The sequence below is a fragment of the Xenopus tropicalis genome, chromosome 6, assembly GCF_000004195.4.
Source record: "Xenopus tropicalis strain Nigerian chromosome 6, UCB_Xtro_10.0, whole genome shotgun sequence".
Lineage (NCBI taxonomy): Eukaryota > Metazoa > Chordata > Amphibia > Anura > Pipidae > Xenopus > Xenopus tropicalis.
This window is the reverse complement of record NC_030682.2, coordinates 58,714,281-58,740,492: the sequence shown is the minus strand read 5'-3', so window position 1 is coordinate 58,740,492 and position 26,212 is coordinate 58,714,281. Positions and strand designations below refer to the sequence as shown.

Sequence of the window (26,212 nt, the reverse complement as noted above, 5' to 3'; positions counted from 1 at the left end):
GAGAAACAAAAACGGGAAATAAGTGTTAATGCAATATGAAACATCATGTCATACTGAGAATGTCACAGGAAGCATCTATGTGCCTTACTGGACCTAATAATAATTAAAGCAGCTACCCTCATATCAAATATTACAGGGTATACTTATTGTACAGCGCTGCTGAATATGTTGGCACTTTATAAATAAATGTCCAACAGAAAGTGCTTCTGTCTATTATGTTATATTATATTGATTGTTGCCTAGGTTCTCCCTTACTTTTAATGGGGCTGCCACTGTATTTTCAATAATTAAAGAAGATATATTTCTAAGCAGCTTTTCATAATAGTTCAGCTATAGGAGAGACAAGTGATTTGTATCTAACTTAACTACTAAAGGAATCAAGTTGGGAGGCATGACAAGATTGAAAGTTGTTCTATCATATTACAGAATTAACATTCTTGACCTATTGACTAATTTGGAAGAGTTACGGTAACTTCCCCTACTGTGTCATATGATGATAACCTATGTCTTGTGAGAGAGAGAGGTATTCCCACTGACCCAGAGTCATGATTATGTGTATTCCCTTGTACCCTAGTATATAATACTCCGCTGTAGTTGGAGGGTTGATGGGATGGAGGGCCTCAGGCAAAAAGAGTTTATGGCCATAAGGTGAACCAACAGAATTGAATAGACAGCGAGCAGTGATGTGCTTTGCCAAGGAGGAAAAGTTTGGAGTTAGTAATCCCCAGGCAAAACCCACCAAATGTAAGAACCAAAATGGAAAGGGTTCAAGGCTAGCAATCCTGGCTGGCATCCACTTATGGATCAAGTACACTGAGGTGTTACACCTGCAGGTGAGGCTTTACCTTCATAGGAGTCTGCCTTCTACTGGGCAATGATGTGCGAATATCTAGTTCTCTTTAGTTGCATAATTAATAAATATACTGTTAATGGCAGAGAATTACTTGTGACCAGTTTATTTTTAATGCATGTGTCAGTTACAGTTTAGCCACAATAACCTTTCCTTTATTAATTCAATTACATCAAAAGTGGGAAGGACATTAGAGGATATAGAATTATTATTGGGAGAAGTTTTTTTAATGTAATTTGTAGAGTTTGGAGTGTTGGATGACTGGGTTTGCTGTGGGGCCTTTGTGTGACAATGTCAGGAGAGAGACTGAATTTACCAAGGTAATTACAGAAAGCGGGTGTTTACCAAATGCAGGTTTTAATGTATTTGCCAAATTCACTGGGAGAACCACTGCATGGTAATTTTTTTACATTTTATTTTGTTTATACAGGTGTAGCAATGCCAAACCTGACATTTGTTGTCCAAGGAAGCATTGAGAAGCAGACAGGAGACTAGAAATTGACCAGGACAGCAGTTTGTCTCCAGAAGTATCCACTGGACCTATGGTGGCACGGCCATATTGAGGACATCTGTGATATATATTTCAAATAACAATTGTTGTTCAGTATTATATGTTACGAACTAACATGCTTTATTTTGTGGGTACTGGGCAATAGATTCTCAGCCCTACCCTACAACAGACTACAGGCGTTATGTATTAAAAAGCACTAATCTTGCCTAGGAGCAGTAACCCATAGCAACCAATCGATTCTGATTAAAAGCAAACATCTTATTGTTTGCTATTGGTTACTGCTACTGGGAAAAAAAGTGCCTTTTATTAAACATGGGGGTTATAATTTTAAGCGTAGGAATATTTATTTCATTATTAAAGAGCGCCCACTCTATATTTAATAAGATATACAGGTCTATGACCCTTAATGCAGAATACTCGGGGCCTGGAGTTTTCTGGATAAGGGGTCTTTCTGTAACTTGAATCTTTATACCTTAAAGGAACAGTAACACCAAAAAATGTATTTATTTTAAAGAAATTAAACTATAATGTACTGCTGCCCTGCACTGGTAAAAGTTTTGTGTTTGCTTCAGAAACATTACTAGAGTTTATATAAACCCTGATGTGTAGCCATGGGGGCAGCCATTCAAAAGAAGAAAAGGCACCGGTTATATAGCAGCTAACAGATAAACCCTGTAGAATACAATGGTGTCTTATCTGTAATCTGCTGTGTAACCTGTGCCTTTTCTCCTTTTTTCATCTTGAATGGCTGCCCCCATGGCTACACAGCAGCTTATTTATATAAACTATAGTAGTGTTCCTGAAGCATATACCCCAGTTTTACCATTGCAGGGCCACAGTACATTACGTTTCCAATACTTTAAAACACTTTCATTTTTTGGTGTTACTGTTCCTTTAAGTCTACTACAAAATCATTACAACATTTGCCTACATTAAGGATTCATTATATCATATATCTTAGTTGGGATCAAGTACAAGGTACTGTTTTATAATTACAGAGAAAAAAGCAAATAATTATTTAAAAGTTGGCATAATTTGATAAAAATGAGTGATGGTCTTCTCATAATTCAGAGCATTCTGGATAATGGGTTTCCAGACAACGGATCCTATACCTGTAATTTAAAAATTGTAGGTTTGTATTTTTCAAATATTGTAATGTGTAATTCGGAATATTGTTTTTTTATGCTTGTGTATTTCCAGAAATGAAAACTTACTAGATTAGAATGTACTATAATTATCTGTTCACTGTTTATCATTGTTCCTTTATGAAACCACATGCAAAAAACAATGTAAATCAACAATGAAAGAAGCATTTATGTAAAAAAAAAAAAAAAAGGTTCCCATTTTTAAAATAACCGCTTCCTTCAAGTATTGGGGGAAGAAAGTTTTTTTTTTTAATAATTCAGAAAGATGTAGACTTATCCCTTAGATATTTCTATTAAACCCCTGTACCTGTTTAAGACAGGTACATGTTTTCTTTCATATCCTTTCTAAAAAAAAAATAGGTTTTTGAAGTAATTTAATGTCGTTATTGGCTATACCACTAAGAGATTTTGCATCAGTCATGTAGATCAGTCTTAGTAGCAGATTATATGCTGGTTTTACTGTTTTACCTTCAGAGCTAAGCAGAAACTTTGCAGAAGAAAGTTAAAGCAGACCTGTTTTGACACAGGATATGATGTGCTGCATTACTATTTTTAAAACTCCAGCATAACCAAGGCTTTTAATTTTTTTTTTACAAGAAGCTGACCGAAGTATAAGCTAGAAGAAAAACTTATCTGCACATTAGTAAGTTTATTACGTTTTTTATTTATTGATACTCTTTTATATGAATAAGTCACTTTGTTTCTACAAATGTACTTTTAGTTTAAGACTGAATAATGCTCAAAAGTATAGGCATTGTTCTGTAAATGTTATTATTATAACATAGCCCTTAGATTAACATACTAGAAAATGTTTGTCTGGGTGATATAGGTTATTAAGTCTGTGATACAAAATGTATTTTGTTGATGATAGGATAATAGACTGATCTGATAACTGTCTATATTTTTTTACTATATTTATTAACCACACAGTAAGAATATTTTAATGGGAATGTAAAAATCTTATAATGTACCTGTATATTGAGACTGAAGTACAGTTCTAAGCAACTTTTAGATATAAATTAATTTAAAAAGTAGAATGTTTTTATAGTTATTGGTAAATGCTGTTGCATCAGGGTTACCAAACCACTTGAAAATACAGGGACATTCTAGAAGACCCTTGCAACCTGCATAAAATGCAGCTAGAAGGGCTGCATGTTAATTGCAATACAATCAGTGCAACCTGCATTTATGATATGTGTCGTTGAATTGCTTTCTGCTCTGCTAGTTCCATCTTCGAGGGGCAGGCAGTGGCCAAATTAGGAGCTAACTTTACTAGTAATTTAAAAAACAGAGGCAATTTGCAATGAATGTTTATTATAAACCTGCCTTGAATTTATTTTATTAGCAACAACTTTTTGGGTTTACATACTTTGTACATTGTAGAAACGGTCAACTTTTTTGAACCAAGGGACCAAGGGTATTTCCGTAATTTGGATCTCCATACCTTAAGTCTACTAAAGAATCAATAAAACATTAATTAAACCCTATGGGATTGTTTTGCATCCAATAAGGATTACTTAGATCTTAGTTGGGATTAATTACATGGAACTGTTTTATTACTACAGAGAAAAAGGAAATCAGTTTTAAAATTCTGAATTATTTGATTAAAATGGAGTCTATGGGAGACAGGCACTCCGTAATTCGGAGCTTTCTGGATAACGGGTTTCCGGATAAGGGATCCCATACCTGTACTTCCACAGCATTTTTTGCCCAACCCCCTGGAATCTTTCCTGACAATTCAAGGGACCTGGTCCCTGACATACCTCTTTAAAACTGGGGTGCTGGCTACCTCACACTTTGGATCCATCAGATAAATAAGCTAACCAATGCTTTATCTATACAATCTGATCAGATCGCACCCAACATTACCCGTGTAAGGCTTTCACTGACGTCCAAAGAATATACCCTTAAAAAAAACTGTAAAGTGCCCATGAAGTCTCTCCTAAATCCAGTGATAGATTTATATGCAGCACTAGCATAGGCACAGCCCTTTAGCCATGTCTTCTCAATTACACAGGACCGCCTTTCCACACATGACAATTGTGAAGGCCAGGGTAACCCCTCCCCCTCAATCCCACTGCTGAATTTAGCCACATTGTCAATTCAGAAAAAAATTGTTTGTCTCAGGTCTTGCATATCATGGTTGACATTAACACAGAAATTTGCTACCCCTTCCCATTATTCCAGAGAGCTTGATGGAGCACCTTTATATTTACCAAGCCTTAACTTTTTGGGGCTTATGAGCATTCATGAGAGGGAAGAGTGAAAAATTGCTTTTACCACCTGTGATGGGTATAGAAAATAGTTATATTTATACTTATAGTCAAATCATGTGTTCTATGCAATGCTCCTGTTGTCTTCCAAGGTTCCATTAATGACATCTTTCATGATGTTATTTATGTGTCAACGTCTACCTGAATGACATCCAAATGCTTCCAAAATTTCTGGTCAATGGGTGTAGCTTAAATTGGCTTAAGTTCAATATAACTAATAGGGGTAGTGTCCCCGTATTGCAAAAGTTGCAGCACTCTCAATCCAGCTGAAATATTGCTGTAATCTTGCCATATTTAAAATAAAGGCAATTTTACTGTCATGGAATGAGAGTGCTGCAAATTTTGCAATATGGTTCCTTGAAAGGTATGTGGATATGGTCACGCCATGTTGTGTGCACCCCTCTAGAGAAGAGCAGTGATGAGTAACTCTGATGCGTTTCCCTGAAAAATTTGCGAAACGTTGAAAATATTCACGAAACGGCGAAAAATTTTTTTCTGATGCACAACATTTTCTGAGTTTTGCAAATTTTTCACATTCTTTTTGTCAAAAAAATGACGTGCAACAATTTTTTTTTACTTTTTTTGGTCGCGCTGTGAATTTTTCCACATCTTTTTCGGAATACGTCTATTGACAGTTTGCTGTGGCAACTTTTTTTTTGGTTATAATTTTTGTGGCAAATTTTTCCATTGGTGTCACAAAGATATTCGCAGATGGGAAATGAAGACTTCTGCCACAAACCCATACCTGCCAAAAATGTTGCTTACCACTAGCGCTGGAAACTTATTTTTGGATTCTTTTAACCATAAGGACCATAAGTACTTGTACCTACAAGTACAGGTGCAGATTATTTTAAATGAAAATTAGATGGTTTCTAATAATGGGCCAGAATTTCTCAAATCAAGGGCCAGATTTATGGTTGCACTAGTAATCACAAAGAAAAGCCCTGCGTGAATTAAGGAACTCCCGTGCTGACTATCTTAAATAATAGAAAGTTTGCTATCTTTTAGGTGCTGAAAGTTTTATTATTTAAGAAAGCCGACCCAGGGAAAAAAAACTCAGCTAAAAAGGTTTTTTTGCCTGAAACCCGCACAAGTTCCTTAACTCAAGCAGGGTTTCATTTAAAATTTCTCGAGCCTGAAACCTCCAGCAATCATAAATGTGCCCCTTCAACAATATTAACAATATATATATATATATAAGCATTCTGGGAAATTTACATTTTCCACGTGTTAATGGCCATAAAATAAAATAGTTACATTCGAGTGAGTAAAACCACACTTATTCTATTCTTGTAATTACTGTTTTCTGTCGTGGAAGTGGGTAGAATATTCTGACTCATTGGCTTTTACATGCAAACCATAGATATAAACTGTAACCATTACTGAAACTTTGCCTAAGTGCAGAAATAAAAAAAATATAGTAATTTCAAATTCTAGCTTTGGGTTGCAAAGAAGAAGATAGAAAGTTGCTTTTGTGATCAGATGAAGGATAAGTATTGTCTTTTGACTACAGAATGAATTTACCTGTCCGTGTGATTTTATATATATATATATATATATATATATATATATATATATGGTCCACCAAATATCAATCATCTACCATACCCTCCTCATTTTTTTTTTTTTGTTACCATGGAAAGCTAGGTTTGCTGTGCTGTAGAACATTGTTTAAATAGGTTTACAGCTGAAATGATTACCTTGAGTTCCACATTAACTGACATTCATGTAAAGCAAATCATGTGTACTATAGAGGAAGCAGACCCTACAAATGTAGGGAGACCTGGGGGAATAGGTTGCCATTAAAGACAAATGAGAGAATGCCATCAGAATTGGGGTTGCATAAGAAAAACTTTTTACTGGGGTGGTCCAGGCCTTCATAGTTACCCCTTTGTATTTGTATCATCAACATTTACAATATGGGGCCCATTTATTATGTTGGGTTGAAAAACCCAACATACTGTTTTTCGACTTCAGATTATTCTTCCGCTTTTTCTTATTATTATTAGCGCCTCCATTTTCTAAACACTGCTCCTCCTACAGTTTTAGGGGTACAACACCCAAACTCTCCACACTTCTTTGCCCTATAGCGGAGCAGGTTGCTTGTGCTTCTCTAAGCGATCCCGTCCTCCATCTTTTTGTGGCCCCACTCTGAACACCCCAAATTTCCCATTGACTTTAACAAGGAAGATTTTCAAACTGCTGCCACACTTACGGCTTTAAATCAACACATAAGTTTTTTAGTGAAAAGAACAAACATTTATTGGCTCAGAAGATTTAACACAAATTCAAAAAAACATAAACCATACTATACCACAGTGGAAAGGAAAACCCAGTGCCTCATGGTACCCACTCTCCTTCCTAACGCGTTTTGCACCATTAGGTGCTTCATCAGAGGAAGTGTGGTGTGAACATGTCACTTCCTTTTGTATTAATTTTATACATTTTCCAGGGCCACTATTAAAGCCCTGCAATATATATAATATATATATAATATATATATATAATAGTGGCCCTGGAAAATGTATAAAATTAATACCTTTAGGGTATAAAAAGGAAGTGACATGTTCATACCACACTTCCTCTGATGAAGCACCTAATGGTGCGAAACGCGTTAGGAAGGAGAGTGGGTACCATGAGGCACTGGGTTTTCCTTTCCACTGTGGTATAGTATGGTTTATGTTTTTTTGAATTTGTGTTAAATCTTCTGAGCCAATAAATGTTTGTTCTTTTCACTAAAAAACTTATGTGTTGATTTAAATTGTTTAACATTCAGGACCTTTTAGTGAATTTAACTTAAGTTTTTCTGCTCAATTCATTTTTTCTTGATTACACACTTACGGCTTTGAAGCTACATCTCCCAAACTTGAATAACATAATAATGGGGTCATTCCAAATGAAACAGCAACATTTGTTGGATGACCCTAAAAGTGGGAGGGGCCAACAACAGCCAATCAAATTTCACCCATTGACTTTTAAGGGACAATTGAAACTGCTGCCAATCTTACAGCTTTGAGGCTACACTCCCCAAACTTGAATCACACATGGGGTCATGGGGTCAGCCTGAATGAAAATATGATGATTGTTGGATGCCCAAAAGTGGGCAGAGCCGCCAACAGCCAATCAGATTTTACCTATTGACTTTCAATGGGGAAATCCAACCTGCTGCCATTCTCACAGAATTAACACCAAGGTCCCCAAACTTTTCACAGTTGGTCAATAGGGGACTACAGTTTTAGTTTTGAAAAGTGGGGAGCCACCAACAGCCAATCACATTTCACCTATTGATTTTTATTGGTTTGATGCCAGAGTTCCCAAACTTTGCACTGTCAGTCACTGGGTGACTATGCATTCAAGTTTGTTTCTTGTTTTTTAAAGTGGGCGGAGCCACCAACAGCCAATCAGATTTTACCTATTGACTTTTAATGGGGAAATTCAACCTGCTGCCATTCTTTCAGTATTATCCCCAGGGTCCCCAAACTTTTCACAATTGGTCAGTAGGGAACTGCAGTTTTAGTTTTGAAAAGGCCACCAAACTTTGCAGAGCTAGTCACCAGGTAACTGTGGTTAAAAGTGGAAAAGTGGGTGGAGCCACCAACAGCCAATCACATTTTAACTATTGATTTACAATAGGGAAATTTAGCTTGCTGCATTCTCAAAGTATTAACACCAGGGTCAATATGGGGCATGTTTAGGTTTTAAAAAGTGGGTGGAGCCACCAACAGCCAATCAGAATTCACCTATTGAATTTTTTTGCTTTAAATTTGAAATGCTGCCTTTCTCACACTATTTATATCAGGGTTCCCAAACTTTGCACAGTCAGCAACTGGCTCACTACATATTCAGGGTTAGAACAAGTGGGCGGAGCCACCAACAGCCAATCCATTTCCAGCTATTAAAATTCATTGGTTTATATTTAAACTGATGCCATTATTTAAGTATTAATTCTAGGGTTGTTAAATTTTTCAGAGTTAGTCACTGGGTATTTGCCATTCAAAGTTTTAAAAAAGTGGGCGGAGCCAGTAGCAGCCAATCACATTTCAGATACTTACTTTCAATGGTGAAGTGTAAAATGCTGTCAGTCTCACAATGTTTATGCCTGCAAACTTGGTCACTGAGGGACTGCAGTTCAAAAATAGGAAAAGTGGGTTGGGCCACTTACAGCCAATCAGATTTCATCCATTGAATTTTATTGGTTTAAATTTAAAATGCTGCCATTCTCACACTATTTATGCCAGGGTGCCCACTGTTTGTCACTGGGTGACTTTGACTCAAGGTTAGAAAAAGTGGGCACACCCAGCAACCACCAATCACAATTTATCAACTGACTTTTATTGGTTTAAATTTAAACTGCTGCAGTTCTTTAACTACGACTTCACGTTTTTCAACCCAACATGAAGTTTGTTCTCATACTTCCCTTTCTAGGTAACATTTGTATTTTTTCCTTTTCCACAAAACATATTTTTTAACACTAAAATAGTGGATTATACTAATTACTCTAAACCAAGAAAAATTTGTAATTGATTGGGGGGAGGGGTTAATAAAACTTTTATTTCAGATCTTTGTTTGAAACCACAAAAAAAACTAATATCCAGGAATGGCAGTCATTTATGAAAAGATATGAACTGAAAAAGTATGAACTAAAAATTGTCATCTCAGAAAAGTGGCAAATTTTTTGTTATGACTTGTTTAGGGTTTTTGGCTACAAAAAGTCCAACCTGAATAAGTTGTGGTTTACTAAATGTCCCCTTTTGTAAAAAAACCACAAAAAACATCAATACAAAATTTTGCCATCTAAAAGCTGTCGAGGTCCTGTAAAAGTCAATGGGAGTTGTCCTAGGATAATTGTAACAATCTTTACTAAACTTAATTTGTGGTTTTAGAGGTTTTCATGATTTTTTTTCGTTTGTAAGCAATATTACTTATTGTAATATGAATTTACATGAATAGGCCTCTAAGAGTTGAAAAGAGACTAGACTCTGGGCTTAATATGCATATGTTTTGATACAGACACTCTCCCCTATTCAAATGATAGTTTTTTGTACAGATCTGTGATGTGAAACAGAATAATATCTACACAAAGCTACATATTTATTTACAGAAGCTATCCTTTATATAAAATTCTGTACATTCTCTTATAGACCTTAATACATTTTCTCTACTATCCCTGTAGTGTCCACAATATAAAACTGGTCTATTAGAGATACTATGTGCAATGTTTTTAATACACACATATATATATGTACAGTATATATTTGCTGGTCATGCACTCTTCATAACATTTTTCTCCTTTTTCAGTTCCCTAACCTAACTTCTGTTTTTAAATTTCTGCTGACAGTCTAACTTTATTGTTGGTATTTTCAAATTGAGCAATGTTTGTCTTGGAATCACAAGGCTCACATAGTGCACCACAGCAGACATAACATTTATTTGAATGTGAAAAGCTGCAATAATCTGTTTAAATTGAGTGTAGGGGAATAATCCTGCTAGATGTAGTCCTAGCTGTGAACTGTTTAGAGGTATGGGTGGGTGGAGGTGTTCCCCATCCAGGTAAAAGTAGGTACTGTATGCCCGTTGGAAGGTGAGAATTTTGTATTGGTCAAGACCTACGTTATAAATTGAAGGGGGCATTTATAAAAAGCCTATTCACAATCTTCTTAAAGAGCAGGTTGGATGGCTTTGGCAAGGGAGTCCTTAGTGTAGAGAATAAGAGCCCATACGTAGATATACACCGCAGGTGGGACACTGCAAACATGGACTGGCTAGTGCTCACTCCAGGAGTGACTGTAGGGCTCCTCTAAGAGATGGAGAAGGATTTTGTACCTTAGGCATATATGCCAATGTAGAAACTAAAATGGGAGTCCCTTAAAGCAAATCTAAAGCATCTTGTATATGCTGGGGCTGGGAAACCTGTGTGACTACTGCTAATGACTGTAACTACTACTACTCTATGTGTGCCTTTGTAAACTTAAAGGAGAAGGAAAGTCATTTTGGCATTTTACTGTCAATGGATGTGCCACCTAGAACACTATATTTATTCTGTAGAAAGCATTACCTTAGTAAGGTCCTAGAAGCTTTCTCTGTTTGCTTAAGGTTGCAGCTGCCATTTTAACTTGGTCTTCATAGCTTCCTGCTGTATAGTTCTAGCTGTTATAGCTGAGATTACACATTCCTAGGGGAGGGAGTTCTTAGCATTCTTTTGTGAGGGAGGAGCAGGAGAGGGGAGAGAGGAGAGAACTGCACAGACTCCGGCTCTGCAAGATGTGCTAGAATTGTAAACACATGAGGAGATGGGAGATCTGCTTTCCTCCAATACACCAGCATTAAACTAGACAACTGCTAGTACTGCTGGCTCTTCCCAATGATTTAATCAAAATTATTTTTAACACATTTTGTGTCAACCAAAAAAACTGCTTAGTGTCATTCCTTTCTTATTACATAAAATGAATGGTGTGCCATTATAAAGTATATGCTGTGTGGGCAGCTGAGAAAATAAGCTGGGCTCTGTCAGATTAAGGGCAGTATACCCCCCATTAAGCATAGAATCAATGAATAGTTCTTGTGTTGAACATACTTTTTGCCTATTGTTATTATTACATTTTCTATATATTTCTTGCACTAAACAAAAAAATTAGAATTTACTTTTACTTTCCAGCTTCCTGTCCCACTTTCTGGTCTCTGCTTGTGGAGGAGTGGGTATTAAAAGAAATTACTCAGATAAATTCTCATGAACTAATTTTAATCTTAGACTCTATTGAACACTTCTGTCTAGAGAAAAGTGGGGGTTTGTCTGCTCATATCTCCATTGAAAAAGTGATGCTGTTTACATCATTTAGGGTGTATATTGTGTATATGTAGAGTGAACGTGCATATAGGGGTATATACACTTTCATTCTTACAACCTATATCTTTGTATACCGATTGACTTTGATTGGCAGATAATTTTTATAGATATGTCCCAGGGCAAACACCAAAAACAATTGCTTTTCTCCACTTAGCTTATCAATAGCACACTTTGAAATGGAAATGGTACAAGATTATTGTGATTCTTAGAGGTAGTTAAAACTAAAGTATGGGGGTGTTGGTGGCAGTTTCTTGCTCCTACTGTAAGGGAATATAGAAAATACATATAGAAGGGCTGACACAGGGTTATTACTATGATACTGAGATCTGATCAAGCTTTCAAGCTATGTTGTACTGTAAATTTTGACACGTGTCTTTCTCCATCCAGATACTCAACATAATTCATTTCCTGAACTGCGCAGCACTGTAGCAGCTTTATTGGTAAGTCAATTCATCACAGTTTCTGTCAGGCTTATTATACTGTATGCATTGCTGCATTGCAGATGGCAGGCTCATGTACATGAGAGGATCGACATAAGCAATATTGGGGCCTTAAACAAGTTAAAATATCAGGCCCCTCTCTGCATTGTTTAGCCCAGGCCCATCCTACTACATATAATACAATAAATGAAAACTGTGATGACCGGTTATTTATTTAAGGGTGGAAAGGGGCAAGAAAAAAGAGACAAAAAGCGATGAACACTGGCAAGGTACAAATGAGAATAACTTTAATATAAGAATTTTCATTCATACAAGCAAGATGCAGAGCAGTACAGTCCTTAAGGAAAGAGCTGGATTATGCCCCATGACACTGTAGAAAGCAGCCATCCCCCCCATAAAAGCTCTGCCTGAATAAGCACTAAGGGCTCTTATACAGGTCCTTTTCAAAAAATTAGCATATTGTGATAAAGTTCATTATTTTCTGTAATGTACTGATAAACATTAGACTTTCATATATTTTAGATTCATTACACACAACTGAAGTAGTTCAAGCCTTTTCTTGTTTTAATATTGATGATTGTGGCATACAGCTCATGAAAACCCAAAATTCCTATCTCAAAAAATTAGCATATCATGAAAAGGTTCTCTAAACGAGCTATTAACCTAATCATCTGAATCAACAAATTAACTCTAAAAACCTGCAAAAGATTCCTGAGGCTTTTAAAAACTCCCAGCCTGGTTCATTACTCAAAACCGCAATCATGGGTAAGACTGCCGACCTGACTGCTGTCCAGAAGGCCATCATTGACACCCTCAAGCAAGAGGGTAAGACACAAAAAGAAATTTCTGAACAAATAGGCTGTTCCCAGAGTGCTGTATCAAGGCACCTCAGTGGGAAGTCTGTGGGAAGGAAAAAGTGTGGCAGAAAACGCTGCACAACGAGAAGAGGTGACTGGGCCCTGAGGAAGATTGTGGAGAAGGACCGATTCCTGACCTTGAGGGACCTGCGGAAGCAGTGGACTGAGTCTGGAGTAGAAACATCCAGAGCCACCGTGTACAGGCGCGTGCAGGAAATGGGCTACAGGTGCTGCATTCCCCAGGTCAAGCCACTTTTGAACCAGAAACAGCGGCAGAAGCGCCTGACCTGGGCTACAGAGAAGCAGCACTGGACTGTTGCTCAGTGGTCCAAAGTATGTCATTCGGAAATCAAGGTGCCAGAGTCTGGAGGAAGACTGGGGAGAGGGAAATGCCAAAATGCCTGAAGTCCAGTGTCAAGTACCCACAGTCAGTGATGGTCTGGGGTGCCATGTCAGCTGCTGGTGTTGGTCCACTGTGTTTTATCAAGGGCAGGGTCAATGCAGCTAGCTATCAGGAGATTTTGGAGCACTTCATGCTTCCATCTGCTGAAAAGCTTTATGGAGATGAAGATTTCATTTTTCAGCATGACCTGGCACCTGCTCACAGTGCCAAAACCACTGGTAAATGGTTTACTGCCCATGGTATTACTGTGCTCAATTGGCCTGCCAACTCTCCTGACCTGAACCCCATAGAGAATCTGTGGGATATTGTGAAGAGAAAGTTGAGAGACACAAGACCCAACACTCTGGATGAGCTTAAGGCCGCTATTGAAGCATCCTGGGCCTCCATAACACCTGAGCAGTGCCACAGGCTGATTGCCTCCATGCCACGCCACATTGAAGCAGTCATTTCTGCAAAAGGATTCCCGACCAAGTATTGAGTGCATAACTGAACATAATTATTTGAAGGTTGACTTTTTTTGTATTAAAAAAACCTTTTCTTTTATTGGGCGGATGAAATATGCTAATTTTTTGAGATAGGAATTTTGGGTTTTCATGAGCTGTATGCCACAATCATCAATATTAAAACAAGAAAAGGCTTGAACTACTTCAGTTGTGTGTAATGAATCTAAAATATATGAAAGTCTAATGTTTATCAGTACATTACAGAAAATAATGAACTTTATCACAATATGCTAATTTTTTGAAAAGGACCTGTACACTATGGTCAATTTTACCATGCCTCCCAATTGTCCCGATAGGGAACTGAAGCCTGTGTTTGCTTATGTGAGTGCAAGGCTGTGATCCCCCTCCTACTGTGTCTCTGGCTGGGACTGTTAGGACATGCCCACCATTCATTTGAAACACATACAGAGACCTGATAGGATCTATAGGGAGCTCCAATAAAGGGGCCATTTTTACAGACTATTCAATTTTAGACCAATGTGAAACCATATATTATTCATATTCATATATTATTCATAACTGCCTACAAAATTAATGTTTTATCCTATATGTCTCCTTCAACAAGCTATACCTGCACTTAGATACATTGTTTCTAACACTTAATTAATTAAGTGAGCTTTTGGCAGAGAACCCAGACAGTTAACAAGCTACACCTGCACTGAGATACAATTGTAACTAATAAGCTAAACAGGTCTCTTGGGGGAACTGAGACTTGCAGCTTAAAGGGCAATTTCACCTGCATTAGCAAACCTGTAATAACACATAAAACAACCCCAAAACTCCCACAAATGTGTTCAAACTTTAAATAACCTGTCAAATTTAGTAAAATAGGAGTGGTATTTAGGGTTTCAAAATGGGCGTGGTCAAAGATTCCACCATGTTACGCATGCCATTTCCTTTTTTCCCTCTTTCCATTTTTCAAATGTTGGGAAGTATGTTTTCCTAGGAGTCCACTGAACCACCTCTGTGTTTTTTTATTTATTTATTTTTGAGATTCTAAAGGAATTCCTTGTGGATACTCACTGGAAGAAAATACAAACTCATAGCAGATGTGCCCTGTCTGGAATCAAAACCTAGAACTCCAGAGCTGCGAGCCCCTAATGCTGACCATTACGCTATCTAAGTAATTAAACGACAATGGAGAAAAAACAAAATGCCAGAAAGTTGGGCACAAAATAAGTTATTATTTATTTTAAGCATGAATGCCCCCACCCCTACTTACACTGTAACCTTTGGTACAAAAAACTTAAGCTCAAGCCTAGCTGATGTCACTCTCCTTCTAGTTTTTAGTGTGGAATATGCATTTTTAAAGATTAAGATACTTAAGGTGCATATAACAACTTTGCATAAATATTAAAGACGCCTGTGCAATATGCTCTGAAGAAATGTATTCTTCATAAATCTTATTAGAAGAAAGAAGGTATCATCTTCAAGTGAAGTGTTTTCCTGTTTTCCTACTGGTAAGAACAGTGAAGCAGAATATTAGTAGATGGCCCAACAGAAACATTTAGAGATTGAAGTATTTAAAGCAAACAAGATAATGCTAGGTAACTGATATTAATGCATACAGAATAATACAACATTTCTATAGAGGCTAATTTGATAATTATATCTGGAATATTTTCCACATCTAAGGCAAATTACCTGCAGCTTCAGGGGTTGTTTTTGCTTCTCTTTAGATAAACTAGAACCTACAAACTTGATGAAAGGGAGTCTTTTTCCCAAAATCAGCACTATTTGTTTGTTTGTTTTTTTATTTCAGCTGAAGATGAACCATACACCAGCAGTTATTGAGGATCTTTCAACACTATTTACTAATTACGATGATTACACGCCCTGTGATAAAGATGAGATCAAGCAGAAAGCAGCTAAATTCCTTGTACCGGTTTACATTTTTGTATTTTTACTTGGCATTATTGGAAATGCTCTTGTCATAATAATATTGATCAAGTACAAAAAGCTTAGAAATATGACTGATATCTACTTACTGAACCTGGCAATATCTGATTTACTTTTTGTCATCTCATTACCTTTTTGGGCCTATTACGTAACAAATGACTGGGCATTTGGAGATGCACTGTGTAAACTTTTCTCAGGGCTATATCTAACTGGATTCTATGGCGCAAGTTTTTTTATTATACTTCTTACGCTTGATCGATATTTGGCGATTGTGCATGCTATTTTTGCAATGAAAGTTCGCACTGTAAAATTTAGTATATCTACGAGCGTCTTCCTCTGGGGAATAGCTATCTTTTTTTCTCTCCCTGGATTTATATTTTATAAAGCAGAAAAGCAGGCTGGTAATTGGACCTGCAGTCCCTATTATACAACATCATGGAAACTTATATTCACATTTATGATGACTATATTGGGGCTTTTCATTCCTCTAGTGGTTATGCTATTTTGCTATTCAAGAATAATATATACTCTTCTTCGATGTAGGAGTGAGAAAAAAAAGCACAAAGCTGTAAAACTTATTTTCATTATAATGGTTGTGTTTTTTATCTTTTGGATGCCATACAACATTGTCTATCTAATGCACACCTTTCAAGATCCAGAAAGCCCAAATGCCTGTGAGACTAGCAATAAATTAGATGAAGCAGTGCAATGGACAGAGGCCATTTCTTATTTTCACTGTTGCTTAAATCCCATTATATATGCTTTTGTTGGGGAGAAGTTTAGAAAATACCTCTTTATTTTTCTACAAAAAGTATTTCCAAACTGGTGTCTTTGCTCCAGCCTCTTTAGCACCCATATGTCTCTGCACGAACGCCACAGTTCTTTGTACACTCCATCTACTGGGGAGCACGATATCTCTGCAGTTCTGTAAAATTTCGCTGTCTGAGATTGGCTTAAATAAAGATTGCATTACCAGTGCAGATGTATTTGTGTTAGTAAGTGCAATAAGTGAAATAAATAAGTGCAATAAAATACAAATGTCTTTGCTTCCAATACCAATTGTATACAACATACAATTGTCTGCTTGCAGTGGATGAAATCCCAAGATAATGGATAATGGGAATAACTTGTTTAATATTTATTAATGCCTGAGAAGTCAAAGAGTAACTAATATTGTGTATTCTGCTAAGCCCTGCATTATTTACTTCTTCAGTCTAAATGTACCCCATTAGCCACTGCCCACACCATGCCAACTGCAGATACGTACTTACAAAGTGACACAACAACCATAAATAGATTTGATAAGTGATAATGGACAAAAAATATGTTGCACAAAAATTTTTTCGTGACATTTTAGAACATCAGAAATTATTGTGGTTAGTACGAATTTTTACCATATCAGAAAACCATTGGATCTTAGTAAATGTGCCCCAAAGTGTCATAAATGCAAAAATGGCACATGTATTTTGTATTACAATCATTCTTACAATGCTAAAACTCCATATAATTCCTTTGGTAGACAATGCAGTATGTTCAAATTTAAAACATATATGGCACAAACAGTAGAAATATAATGTATATTTTGCTTTGACTCTGTTTACATTAAATATGCAATAAGACCACAATGTGTGCAATGTGTTTATTACTTCTGATTCAACATTGTGCAGTAAAATGCATCAAGGCACCTTTGGCAATACAGCATGCTTTAGGATCCTAGTATGAGTGCGTGCTGCAGGCCCTTTGTGCTTGCCTTTGCAAGCCTGCTTGTGAATGTAAATTGTGTGAAACCACCCTACCCGTCCTGAACCACATCACCAATGTGTCTCACAACTGCGCTTATCTCTGTACCTGGCTAAGAAATCCAGAGAAGCACAGTGGTTGACATTGTAAACTGATTCTGTCATGGTTTTTATGGTGTACTTTTTATTTCTAAATTACAATGTTTACATAGCAAATAATTCGCTCTACCATTTAAAATGTTATTCTTGAACCAACAATATTGTATTTTTTAGTTGTAATATTGGTGTGTAGGCAGCCATCTCATTGCATTGTGCCTAAAGCTGAGCTTTCAGAAGGAGCCAGCGCTACACATTAGAACCTATTTCTCCCCTATTTCTCTTGCTCCCATGTAACTGAAGGAGTCCCAGGCCAGGCTTGGATTGTTTACTGAGTGCTAATATCTTAGACATTTTGACAGGCACTCCGCCAATAAACCACATCAGTTTTACAGATACACCCTCAGTAAATATATCAATTAACGCAGAGGCAATACCATGTATAATACATGCTCATAGCAGGATGACAGAGGGCGTGGCCTAAAAAATCTGGTCACCTTGCATTATGGTTTTTGTCTTTCCGATATCTGCTCTCTAACAAAACTCTTCTTCCTCTTTGTTTCATATGTTTTAATAGTTTGCAGAAAAAAGCTGTATGGCTGTGCTATGATTAAAAATCAGGTTACAACATGCAATTTCATGATCTAAAATACTAGACACTTAAATATTTTAACAGTTTGTATAACATTTGTATCAAATATTTTCATTAACCTCTTCAATCCCTATATGCCACAAATGTACATAAACAGAAGCAGAAAATCTGTAGTTTAAACTTGACTGATATTGTGGATTGTGCAATATCCTGTGGGTTTGGTAAACCACTTGAGTTGTGTCCTAATTATTTTTAAACTTCAAGGAATAAGCATTTCCTGGGGTTTTTCTAGTGTTCACCACTTAATGTTGAATGATTTTAAGCTAGCTTAATTTGCGGAGAGCAAAGTTTGCTCCAAGTTATGCATATTTGTTTATGGGTTACTGAGAACACCAATATATTCAATTCGATGTACCACAAGAATGATGGAGATTCTTTTTGAAAGATAATGCAAACCATTCTCAAAATCCTTATTCAATATTAGTACTAGGACTTAATTTGCTAACCATGGTAATAAGGCACATAAGGGTTGATTCACTAAAGTGCAATAAAACGAGCGATATTTATAGCATGCGTTAAAAATTTTATCGCGTCTTAACGCACGATTCACTAAAAGGATACTTGCGTTAATTTAGACGCGATGCTGTTTGTATTATTTAAGTCGCGAAGACTATTTTTGTGCGGTATTTGATGCAATGCACACTAATTAACGCAGCGTGCACTAATTGTCACCGTGTGCAAAAAAATGCACGCCATATTAGCCATACACTCCATTACTTTTGGAAAACTACTGTTCTGAAAATGACCATTTCCCTGCAAACTGGAGGCTACATCACTCTAGGGCCAACACAGACTTGAATAAATCCCACTGCAAAGTCCATGTTGTGTTGCCAAAAGCTCATTAACTGTACTTTTCTATAATTGCTGGCTGCCCCAAGTAGGTGTTAATTTTGCACAGACTAATGCGATACTTAGCGCGTCTAAGTGTTTGTGAATCATACGTTAGTATTATTTCTGTGCGCTAATTAACACAATGCGTTATAATGAATGCATTCGGTTGCGCGCTATTTAACGCACGCGATATGTGACTTAACGCATGCGATAATACTTTAGTGAATCACACATTTTTTTAGTGTCAATTTTAACGCAAAAAAGCATGCAGTAACGCTAATCGACCTTTAGTGAATCAACCCTATAGCGTGTTGTAAAATGTAACAAAAAAAATAGGGAAAAATCCACACAAAAGTATGTCACTACTTAATGGCAAAAAAACCTGGTAGCCCTTATGGATTTTCAGGCAAATTTTTTTAAAATCCTTCCCGATGCCATCACCTTGTTGCTAGGTTTATTTAACAGAATCTTTAAAGGTGAAACTTTGTTATCCTCTAGTCATTTATTGAATAGAAAGGAACTACTTTCTAGTGAACAAAATGGTTTTGTTAAAAGTATATCTGCTGCTAAAAACATGAAAACCTTAAAGGACAATGAAAGGTTAATATAAATTAAAAGTAAGTCTAAAGGCATTCTTTTTAAGTACTTACTGCATATCTAAATTCCCAGATCCCTGCTTGCTTCTCTGAGATATGGTGCTGGCAGCCTACAGCAGTGTGAAGACTACAGTGACATCACTGAAATCTCTCTCCCCTTCCTGTAGGTGCCAGCGGCAGCCTTCCTATTCTCTGAGCATGTGTGTAACTTGATCCTGTCTCCTGTTCTGAGCTACACATGCCCACCAGTCAATCAGAAGCGGATCTGCCAGAGGGGAGGGGGGGAGGGAGTGAAACACATGTGCAGTATGAAGCAAGGAGGGAAAGGAAGGGAGAATACCTTTTTAGAGATGGCTGCCTGTTCTAGAAAATGTGAAGTAAGTGTGACTGAGTAAATATTTGATTAGGTGAGCCAAAAGTGTGGCGTTTTTACTAAACAATAGGAGGACTATTGGGCAGTATGCTTTTTAAATTTTGACTTGCATTCTCCTTTAAAGGAGAAGGAAAGTCATTTTGGCATTTTACTGCCATTAGATTGGCCACATTAGTGCCACCTAGAACACTATTTTTATTCTGCAGAAAGCTTTACCATACCTGAGTAAACAGCCCTAGAAGCTCCCTCTGTTTGTTTAAGATAGCAGATGCTATTTTAGCTTGGTCTCAGTAGCTTCCGTGCTGTAGTTCTAGCCCTTGGTAGCTAAGATCACACATTCTGATTGGAGGGGGAGTGAATTCTTATGAATTGTTATGGGAATTCATAAGAATAAAAAATATTTCTGAGAGAGGTCTGATACCAAAGTACATTACACAAAAGAAGACAAGAAATCCTGTGTTTCTTTTCATAGCGGACTCAGTGCAGCAGTTCTGTATGTGCTTATGGCCGTATTTACATAGATCTTTCTGATAAAGCTTACTTAGTTTTACCTTTCCTTCTCCTTTAATGGAAATAATATATTATATTAAGAAAAATAAAATTCCATGTACTTTAATATCTATTGATGCCGAAAAGGCATTTGATAATGAATATTGGTCACATTTATTTTATACACTAAAATCTTTTGGCTTCACTCACTGGAAACTTTAATGAACTTAGAAAAAAATATAGACTACAAGCCCAAATTTTTGATGCAGGAGAGCTTTCTAGCCCTTTCCTTTTACAAAGAGGCACCCAACAAAGGTGTTTTCTTTCACCGCTTTTATTTCACCTTTCTCTTGAACCCTTACTGAGATTTATAAAGAAATCTGAGACATTTCAAGGCATACTCATCCAAGGTAAAAAAATAAAATTTTCTGTATTTGCTGATGATATGCATTTAATTATGAAAAATTCCAAAAATTCAATTCTCCAAATACTTGACACCCTTCATAATTTTGGCTTTTTCATAAACCCAGGTAAATCAGAAGTTATTACTTAGACACAAAGATGTTAGAGAACTAGATCCTATTTTAAACAACTTCTTTGGAAGTGACAAAGAGCTCACTATATAAACTGAAGGAACCTAAAAGTTTTGGTAGACTGATTTCTGATTTAAGGCTATTTAATGATGCAGCCCTTTCAATATACTGTACTTTATGGATTGGTTAGCTGGCTTAAACAAATACAGTGGTGTGAAAAACTATTTGCCCCCTTCCTGATTTCTTATTCTTTTGCATGTTTGTCACACAAAATGTTTCTGATCATCAAACACATTTAACTATTAGTCAAAGATAACACAAGTAAACACAAAATGCAGTTTTTAAATGAGGGTTTTTATTATTTAGGGAGAAAAAAAATCCAAACCTACATGGCCCTGTGTGAAAAAGTAATTGCCCCCTGAACCTAATAACTGGTTGGGCCACCCTTAGCAGCAATAACTGCAATCAAGCGTTTGCGATAACTTGCAACGAGTCTTTTACAGCGCTCTGGAGGAATTTTGGCCCACTCATCTTTGCAGAATTGTTGTAATTCAGCTTTATTTAAGGGTTTTCTAGCATGAACCGCCTTTTTATGGTCATGCCACAACATCTCAATAGGATTCAGGTCAGGACTTTGACTAGGCCACTCCAAAGTCTTCATTTTGTTTTTCTTCAGCCATTCAGAGGTGGATTTGCTGGTGTGTTTTGGGTCATTGTCCTGCTGCAGCACCCAAGATCGCTTCAGCTTGAGTTGACGAACAGATGGCTGGACATTCTCCTTCAGGATTTTTGGTAGACAGTAGAATTCCATCTATCACAGCAAGCCTTCCAGGTCCTGAAGCAGCAAAACAACCCCAGACCATCACACTACCACCACCATATTTTACTGTTGGTATGATGTTCTTTTTCTGAAATGCTGTGTTACTTTTACGCCAGATGTAACGGGACACGCACCTTCCAAAAAGTTCAACTTTTGTCTCGTCGGTCCACAAGGTATTTTCCCAAAAGTCTTGGCAATCATTGAGATGTTTTTTAGCAAAATTGAGACGAGCCATAATGTTCTCTTTGCTTAAAAGTGGTTTGCGCCTTGGAAATCTGGGCCGTTTTTGCCCAGTCTCTTTCTTATGGTGGAGTCATGAACACTGACCTTAATTGAGGCAAGTGAGGCCTGCAGTTCTTTAGATGTTGTCCTGGGTCTTTTGTGGCCTCTCGGATGAGTTGTCTCTGCGCTCTTGGGGTAATTTTGGTCGGCCGGCCACTCCTGGGAAGGTTCACCACTGTTCCATGTTTTTGCCATTTGTGGATAATGGCTCTCACTGTGGTTTGCTGGAGTACCAAAGCTTTAGAAATGGCTTTATAACCTTTACCAGACTGATAGATCTCAATTACTTTTGTTCTCATTTGTTCCTGAATTTCTTTCGATCTTGGCATGATGTCTAGCTTTTGAGGTGCTTTTGGTCTACTTCTCTGTGTCAGGTAGCTTCTATTTAAGTGATTTCTTGATTGAAACAGGTGTGGCAGTAATCAGGCCTGGGGGTGACTACAAAAATTGAACTCAGGTGTGATAAACCACAGTTAAGTTATTTTTTAACAAGGGGGCAATCACTTTTTCACACAGGGCCATGTAGATTTGGAGTTTTTTTTTTCTCCCTTAATAACTTAAACCTTCATTTAAAAACTGCATTTTGTGTTCAATTATGTTATCTTTGACTAATAGTTAACGATTTTTGATGAGCAGAAACATTTAAGTGTGACAAACATGCAAAAGAATAAGAAATCAGGAAGGGGGCAAATAGTTTTTCACACCACTCTTCAAAAAAGTCGCACAGTACCCACGTTTGGAGAAATTTTCCGCAGTTTTGTGAATTTTGCGGCGGATCAAAACGGGACAGATTCGCTACTCATTTATGGAAGGACATTGAGATGATACTTTACACTTCTCTTAAAGGAGAATGCAAGTGAAAATGTAAAAAGCATACTGCCCAATAGTCCTCCTATTGTTTAGTAAAAACGCCACACTTTTGGCTCACCTAATCAAATATTTACTCAGTCACACTTACTTCACATTTTCTAGAACAGGCAGCCATCTCTAAAAAGGTATTCTCCCTTCCTTTCCCTCCTTGCTTCATACTGCACATGTGTTTCATTCCCTCCCCCCCCTCCGCTCTGCCAGATCCGCTTCTGATTGGCTGGTGGACATGTGTAGCTCAGAACAGGAGACAGGATCAAGTTACACACATGCTCAGAGAATAGGAAGGCTGCCGCTGGCAGCCTACAGGAAGGGAAGAGAGATTTCAGTGATGTCACTGTAGTCTTCACACTGCTGTAGGCTGCCAGCACCATATCTCAGAGAAGCAAGCAGGGATCTGGGAATTTAGATATGCAGTAAGTACTTAAAAAGAATGCCTTTAGACTTACTTTTAATCTATATTAACCTTTCCTTGGCCTTTAATATCTCATTGAACTTGAACCATGAATTGGATCTTAGTCCTTTATGTGATATTTTGGGGTGAAGCCCACTATGTTTCATTGATGTTTTTATCATATTAATAAAGAGTTATCTACTTTTAATCTACTGGCTGATGCTCCATGCTGTGGACTGACTTGACAATGGTTACTACAAAAACAGGAGTAGTATCATTATATAAATACTCTTTTTTTCTTTTATTCTAATGATACTTTTTTCAATGTCTGAATGACAGTAAATTGACACTGACTTGTTGGCCTCAAAAACTTAGCCTCCGCCTCCAGGGTACAGTAGGGGGTGTGTATGCTCAGCATGGCATGCAGCTTCAAACTGGGCCAAGTGTCTTTTCTCTATCCTTCCATCTCTTTTTCCCATACAGAAACAGGGAATGACCATGCAATTGGTCAAATAGCTAGAAGCAAGAGGGCCCACCAAGAGTTTTCCTGGTATCCTAGTGGGCCAGTCTTACACTGTGCTGGGGTCATTTATAAACACTGGCCAAATTTGCACCAGGGCAGGAACCCATAGTAATCAATCAGAGGTTTGTTTCATTGTTCTACCTGCAGTTGGGAGGATAAATCTAATTAAATATTGGTTATTATGGGTTACTGCCTAGGTGCAAATTTGCCCTTTGTTTCTAAAAGAGCCCCACAGGCAAGTCTGACAAGTGTTCTATTTGACTGATCTGTATTCTGTAATCAGTAGCCTGTCATGTAAAAGTACAACAGTCACTTTTTCATGTGGGGGTATATCATTTGCCCTACATTTTCAATGTGCCTAAAGTGGTAGATCTTTATAGCAAAATCAATATACTGAAAGAAATGTGAATTGTAAAACAGCATGATCTATATAATACTGTGCCCTTGTAATTTTAATAAATTTGGACAAAAAAAGTTTGTAGGTCCACAGTGTGGAACACATTTACAATAATAGAGAAGCTGCTGCCCTCATGTGGACTGAGATAGATCTTTATCAGGGTAAGGGAATGAGGAAACTGATTTAGAAAGCATTTCCTCAAAAACATATACAGTATGTGATTGTGTGCAAGGTTAAGATAACAATTTTCCGCCAACAAATATAACAGAGAGAAAGTTATAGCAAATGGATATTCTACCGAACTACATTATATTATCACTTTCTAGCCTAAATTAGATTTTGTCCCTTATGTGTTTATTTGTTAGACATATTAAAGGAACAGTAACACTAAAAAATAAAAATGTTTTAAAATAATTAAAATATAATGTACTGTTGCCCTGCACTGGTAAAAGTTGTGTGTTTGCTTCAGAAAGACTACTGTAGTTAATAGAAATAGCTGTTGTGTAGCCATGGGGGCAGCCATTTAAATTGAAAAAAGGAGAAAAGGCACAAGTTACATAAGAAGATAACAGATAACTGTGTAGAATACAATGGGAATCTATGCTACTTATCTGTTATCTGCTTAGTAACCTGTGCCTTTTCTCCTTTTTTCAATATAAATGGCTGCCCCCATGGCTCCACAGCAGGGTATTTATATAAACTGTAGTAGTGTTTAAGAAGCAAACACACAACTTTTACCAGTGCAGGGCAATAGTACATAATATATTAATTATTTTTATACACTTTCATTTTTTGGTGTTACTGTTCCTTTAAGTGGGTTTTAATCCAAATCAGAGTATTTTCTCTACATGTCTTGACTAGGTCCAGTGGCACAAATCAGATATAACAAAGAAGACTCCAAAGCACCAGACAGAAAAGAAATTCTCTTAAAAAGAACGGCTTTATTGATCCATTAAAAGCATCATGCCTGGCACGTTTCATGCGCAAGCGCACTTAGTCATAGACAGTGGCACAAATCAGGACATAGCAGGGACTGTTTTCAGTTCCTTTAACTGTACAGCCAAAGACAGTCAAAGTGAAATACATTCAGTATGACAATAGAGAAGTTTTGTGATGTTGCTCTGCTCAGGAAGGAGATGGGATAGGGCATCTGAAGCTTTTGATCTCTTCTATGAGCAGAGCAACATATGAATACCCCTGTTTTTCTTCTGAAGGTATATCTCTGACTGTACGTTATGCATTATATTGCATTTATTTACCCTTTAAGACCCAGTGCTCAAATGTGTGGATGAAGTGTGCTGTGGGCAAGAGAGGTTGATTCACATGCAAGACATTGATGGAAAGCACACCTAAAGTGATACTGACAGCCACTTAAATTTTTTTCTATACACCTGCTGTTGTTTTTTAATTTGTATCAGCTTTAAATTTCTTATAAACGAAATCTGCAAAGTTTTTTCACTTCATAATTATAGTAGCACGAATTACAGACCCATGGAGCAGCCATGTTTGTTCCCCTCTTCCGGGTTTTAATTTAAATGCCTCCCAAGTGAATAAATATGCCCAATCACAAACCTGCAACGCCCCTTCTGCTTTCAGCCGGTGTGTGAAAAGCTCAGCTTCATTGTCTATGTGTAATGGGGGGGGGGAGAGCACTTAGCAGCAGATATGCAGGCACGGGAAAGCTTAAGCTGGCCTGCTATTTAATTCTTCATGGGAAGAGCAGAGAGAGGGCACAGCCCTTTGAAGTAGGCAGGCAATGGAAAGATCAAGCCTGCCTGCTATCTAGTTCACAACGCCATGCGATACGTAGTCCTTTTGGCTGAGAAGCTACAGTCAGGTTGCCAGACAGTCGGGTTGAGGATCTTCAGTAGGATTTATGTAGAGAAACAGAACTT

The 26,212-nt window shown here is 37.3% G+C and overlaps 1 protein-coding gene across 1 annotated transcript; it reads left to right on the top strand.

Moving 5' to 3' along the window:
* Window positions 1-2,320: 2,320 nt before the first annotated feature.
* Window positions 2,321-17,344, top strand: ccr2 (chemokine (C-C motif) receptor 2). The gene is made up of 3 exons (XM_004915349.4): window positions 2,321-3,149; window positions 12,011-12,063; window positions 15,589-17,344. Exon 3 carries the CDS (start codon window positions 15,595-15,597, stop codon window positions 16,654-16,656), a length of 1,062 nt encoding a protein of 353 aa, XP_004915406.1. The 5' UTR covers window positions 2,321-3,149; window positions 12,011-12,063; window positions 15,589-15,594; the 3' UTR covers window positions 16,657-17,344.
* Window positions 17,345-26,212: the final 8,868 nt, after the last annotated feature.

Coding starts and splice junctions, on each gene's coding strand:
- ccr2 (XM_004915349.4), top strand. CDS start 15,595: ATGAACCATACACCAGCAGTTATTGAGGATCTTTCAACACTATTTACT.